A 4,983-nucleotide genomic window follows, 5' to 3' on the forward strand; every position below is an offset into this window, starting at 1 on the left:
AATTGAGGCATCAATTATGAACTTAGACAAATCAATATTGATTGCCGAATCTTCAATTAAGGAAAGTCTTCAATCAATATTGAGTTTGTCAATAAAGTCTTCAATCAATAAAGTAAATCTTGGGTAAATCTTTGACTCTATTCAACATGAATATCCCATAGAAATCTATCTCCACAAAATAGTCCTTGGCTTCAAAGATGACAACTCAAAGAAAGTAGTCAACTTTACCTGTAAGTCATGGATTCAGCCCAAGCAGGAGAGGAGGTTCTTCACCGACAAGGTCAGTCAATCCCACCCACGCAACCGCTAATTATAAATCCAAAGGTTTCCACTCCACTCACAATAAATAATTATCAGGCCAAAGAACTAAAACTATGTTTTTGTCCACAAATGATATAAAATCTGAGACTCAGTGGGTATTTACTGTATGTTTAGAAATTATTGGGGAATATGTGTTATTAACGAAACTCAGGGTGCCACGTGTCTTCTACCAAAGAAACAAATTCATGAGATGAATTCGCAAAAGATCAATTTCCGTCTGGTTGGATAAGGATTCACTCCGTTGTCACGCCCAAACCACTAATTCGTCTTCTCAAGGTTGAGAATGAATTCAGGATCTGATCCTTTTTATGAACATTGTGATTTTGATTTTGGATTGTGTAGTCATACTTGCCATCACAGACACCGAGTGGGTTGACGAGGCTGAGAACGGCAGAGCTTGAGGACTTGCAAGGTGATGGCGAAGGAGAGCGCAAGACCGGAGATAGGGTTTATGATTACGACGTCTACAATGACCTCGGCAACCCTGACGAGAGTGAAGACTTAAAAAGGCCAGTATTGGGTGGCAAGGAACTCCCTTACCCTAGGCGTTGCAGGACAGGTCGCCCTCCCTGTAATTCAGGTACATACATCCAGTATCGTTTTATGATTCCATATCCATATACCTAGTTAGGTTATTATTGTGTGTTTATTCAATCGCCACAATTCAATTTGATATTTAAAATTAATTGGTAGATGATTTAACTGGGGAAAGTTGATTATACTAAAGATTAAAATGATTTTAATAGATGTTTTTGTCACCAGAAATTTCCTTAACAGGAGATTGTTTTTAATTTCGAAAGCATGTAAAAGGGATTTTATTTATTTATTTATTTATCAAGTCCTTGTAATTTCAATGCCCAGTTTCTTCATTTTATGCCCGTTTGAACTCTGAAAGGTTGATGTCATTACAATATATCAATGCAGATCCATCCTTGGAGTCAAAGGGTAGCGGCTCCTTCTACGTCCCTCGCGATGAAGAATTTGGATCTCTAAAGCAAGAAATTTATACCAAGGGCAAAATTTTTGGATTATTATTTCATAATTTTTGGCCATCAGTAGAATCTTGGTTTGAGAGTTATGATGGATTCCCATTCTTCTCCGATATTGGTAAACTGTTTGGTGAAGGAACACACCTGCCTTCGATTGGAGATCAAGAGTTTTGGATCACCCACTTTCACAAAATTTTCAGGGCTATTATTGAAAAAACTGATGCACTTTGGCATTTTGAGATGCCTAAAACTATGCTAAGTAAGAAACAAACTCAACTTTTGTTGTTTGCAAACTTACCTTTAAAAGGCTCTTAGGTACAGAACACAACTTGCACAAACACTTGATGAAGGTATTCATCTAATTTAAATTCAAGTTTGTGATTTGATTTGAAGTTCATGTCTCTTTCTGGAATTATGTGAACTTCGCTTTTCAGGGGATGAATTCTTTTGGTTGAGGGATGAGGAATTTGCTCGGCAAACTCTTGCTGGTCTCAATCCATTGAGCATAAAGCTGGTCAAGGTATGATATAGCAGTCTACTTAAGCAGAATCGTAGATTCCAATACTCTTTTCATGCACTGATGTGTTGGCAAGCTGTCCATAATGTAATGTAATCGTACCATTTTCTGGCTTAAATATATGCAAATATAATAATAAGTAAAATTGAGCAAAAGAAAAAAAAAATGCTTCCTAGCCTTTTCTTAGATATCGCATAATATCATGCAGGAGTGGCCCCTGAAGAGTGAACTTGATCCTCATATCTATGGTCCGCCTGAATCAGCTATCACCACAGAGCTAGTAGAGCGAGAAATCAACGGCATTATGACTTTTGATGAGGTAGCTCATAACCCATGTACATTGTGGCCTTCAATGGTTATATCTTTCCCCTAACACAGTCAGTCTTGCAATTTTGGGATACGCAGGCATTACATCAAAAGAAGCTATTCATTATTGATTACCACGACATGCTATTACCATATGTATCCAAAGTAAGAAAAATAGAAGGCACGACACTGTATGGTTCGAGAGCACTATTCTTCTTCGCTCCAGATGGTACATTGAAGCCACTAGCTATCGAGCTGGTACATCCACCGATGGATGGCAAGCCACAGTGGAAGCAAGCTTTCACCCCTTCTAGGCAGTCTACAAGTTGCTGGCTTTGGAGGCTTGCCAAAGCTCATTTCGTTGCTCACGATGCTGGCTATCACCAACTCGTTAGCCACTGGTAATTTCCCCAACATTCATTCATTTCAAAATTGGTAGATTGTTTCTCGTAGATGCTCTCTTTTGGGTGTTTTTTTGTTTGAAATATATTATTGTATAGAAATGGCAATTGGATTTTACATTGGGGTAAAGAATTTTGCATTTTCTTGTTTAAGGATTAATTTGCCTGACTTATTTACGGCGAGGTTCAAAAAACCGTTATTTAGATGATTTCAATGGCATTGTTGTAAGAGTGAATGACTGAGACTTGGGATGCAACAAGAGTGAAAACCATTTAAGATAAGTCATCAAGAATAAAAACGTACCTGACTTGGAAAAAAGTGATTCTGATTCCCATGTCGGAGTCTGCATCTTGTGTAGCGTGTCAATGCTCCAAAAGTGGAATACCATGGTCGAAGATTGACAAGGAGCAATGCCATAGTCAGTTTGATGAGAATTTTTATTTTTATATATATTTCTTTGACATTGGAAGGGAATCTAATAAGGCTTCTCTTGTCTCATTTGTAGGCTAAGAACACATTGTGCAGCAGAACCCTATGTAATTGCAACCAATCGGCGACTGAGCGTGATGCACCCTATCTACAGACTATTACATCCACATCTCCGGTACACAATGGAGATCAATGCTCAAGCACGCCAATCGCTAGTCAGTGCTGGTGGATTCATTGAGGGCTTATTCTCACCCAACAAGTACTCTTTGGAAATTAGTGCTGTTGCCTATGACCAGCAATGGCGCTTCGACTGTGAGGCCTTACCCAAAGACCTAATTATGAGGTATTCTACAGACGCTTAAATTTTTATACCAACTCAAAAGAGGCTTAAAGAATATTTGTTGTTTCTCTTGTAAGTTTATCCATCCATTTCAAATGTTTTGCCCCACCAAATAGTTAGTCGGTCATGTAGTTAAGCTTTTTTTTTAGATTGAGAAGGCTCATAAAAGTTGCACTAATTTTTCAATTTGCTCAATTTTTTAGGGGACTAGCTGAGGATGATAAAACTGCTCCACATGGTCTGAAGCTAACAATAGAAGACTATCCTTATGCCAATGATGGTTTACTCATATGGGATGCCCTCAAACAATGGGTCAGCGTCTATGTCAATCACTACTATCCAGACTCAAGCTTCATAGAGTCTGACACAGAGATCCAGGAATGGTGGACTGAAATTCGTACTGTGGGCCATGGTGACAAAAAGGATGAACCATGGTGGCCTGAACTCAAGACACCCGAAGACCTTATTGAAATCATCACTACCATGGTGTGGGTTACCTCTGGTCACCATGCAGCGGTAAACTTTGGTCAGTATGTGTACGGGGGCTATTTCCCAAATAGGCCTACCATTGCTAGAATAAACATGCCGAATGAAGACCTAAGTAATGGAGAGTGGAAAGATTTCTTGGAGAGACCTGAAGCGCATCTTTTGAAGACCTTCCCTAAACAATCACAAGCAACAAAAGTGATGGCTCTTTTGGATGTTCTATCCTGTCACTCCCCAGATGAGGAGTATCTTGGCAGGTCTATGGAGGCATCATGGGAAGAGGATGATGTTATAGCGGCAGCTTTTAAGAAGTTTAGCCAGCGGATAGAGCAGATTGAGGGGATTATTGATAAGAGGAATGCTGACAAGAATTTGAACAACAGATGTGGAGCTGGCGTCCTACCATATGAACTGCTGAAGCCATTCTCCAATCCAGGAGTGACAGGGAAGGGAGTGCCAAACAGTATCACTATCTGAGATTGAGAAAAATCTTGATCGTTTACATGCTTGATTGATCATCCGCTGAAATGAGAGTTTAAGATGAATAATTATAGCACTTGAAATCAATTACTATCGAAATATTGACTATCGTCATTAATAAATAAATAATTTTCGTTATATTATCCTTTTTTATTTTATTTTATAATGAGCTTCCTTTGTGGTCGATTGGTAATCTATTAGATTAGACATATGTGTGTCCAATGTTTAATTCCAATGAGAATAAAACTTCTTAATGGTATTTCAAAAAAAAATGGTCATTGCCATGTCATTCACGAGTTTTTTTTTTTTTTAAACGAGGAGAGGGGATTTAAACCATGGTCATCACTGTCATTTTTACCATTTCAATTAATAGTTCAGGTGTAAGTCATTTACAAGTTAATTGCATGGCTTTCGCCGGTGATGAATATATCTTAATCTTTATATTATAGGAATTTAGTAAATCAACGGTTGAGGAGTTCAAGAGTGTCTGTCTTTACTTGGTTTGAAAGGACCGTGCTCAACAAATGCTCCTACTCCAACAGATGAACAACCAGGCCCTACAAATCTTACAAATCTCACAAAGGAATTACTGCTATGAGAATCCATTGCTCATGCTTCATTGTCTGTGTGTGTGTGAGGGGGAGGGGTTGAAGGGATTTAGCTTTGGTATGATTCTTGTTACGTATAGGTTTCACTGCTAACAAAAGAAAAAA

At 38.5% G+C, this 4,983-nt stretch overlaps 1 protein-coding gene across 1 annotated transcript; it reads left to right on the top strand.

Annotated features, from left to right (window-relative positions):
• Positions 1–237: 237 nt before the first annotated feature.
• On the top strand, positions 238–4,413 carry LOC119996826 (linoleate 13S-lipoxygenase 2-1, chloroplastic-like). Its single transcript, XM_038843619.1, has 8 exons — positions 238–324; positions 664–901; positions 1,246–1,569; positions 1,745–1,830; positions 2,036–2,146; positions 2,233–2,534; positions 3,041–3,307; positions 3,508–4,413. The coding sequence occupies exons 1-8, from the start codon at positions 238–240 to the stop codon at positions 4,265–4,267; spliced, it is 2,175 nt and encodes a 724-aa protein (XP_038699547.1). The 3' UTR covers positions 4,268–4,413.
• Positions 4,414–4,983: the final 570 nt, after the last annotated feature.

The sequence above is a fragment of the Tripterygium wilfordii genome, chromosome 4, assembly GCF_013401445.1.
Source record: "Tripterygium wilfordii isolate XIE 37 chromosome 4, ASM1340144v1, whole genome shotgun sequence".
NCBI lineage: Eukaryota > Viridiplantae > Streptophyta > Magnoliopsida > Celastrales > Celastraceae > Tripterygium > Tripterygium wilfordii.

Coding starts and splice junctions, on each gene's coding strand:
- LOC119996826 (XM_038843619.1), top strand. CDS start 238: ATGGATTCAGCCCAAGCAGGAGAGGAGGTTCTTCACCGACAAGGTCAG. Junction 902..1,245: donor TCGCCCTCCCTGTAATTCAG/GTACATACATCC, acceptor ATATCAATGCAG/ATCCATCCTTGGAGTCAAAG. Junction 1,831..2,035: donor TGAGCATAAAGCTGGTCAAG/GTATGATATAGC, acceptor AATATCATGCAG/GAGTGGCCCCTGAAGAGTGA.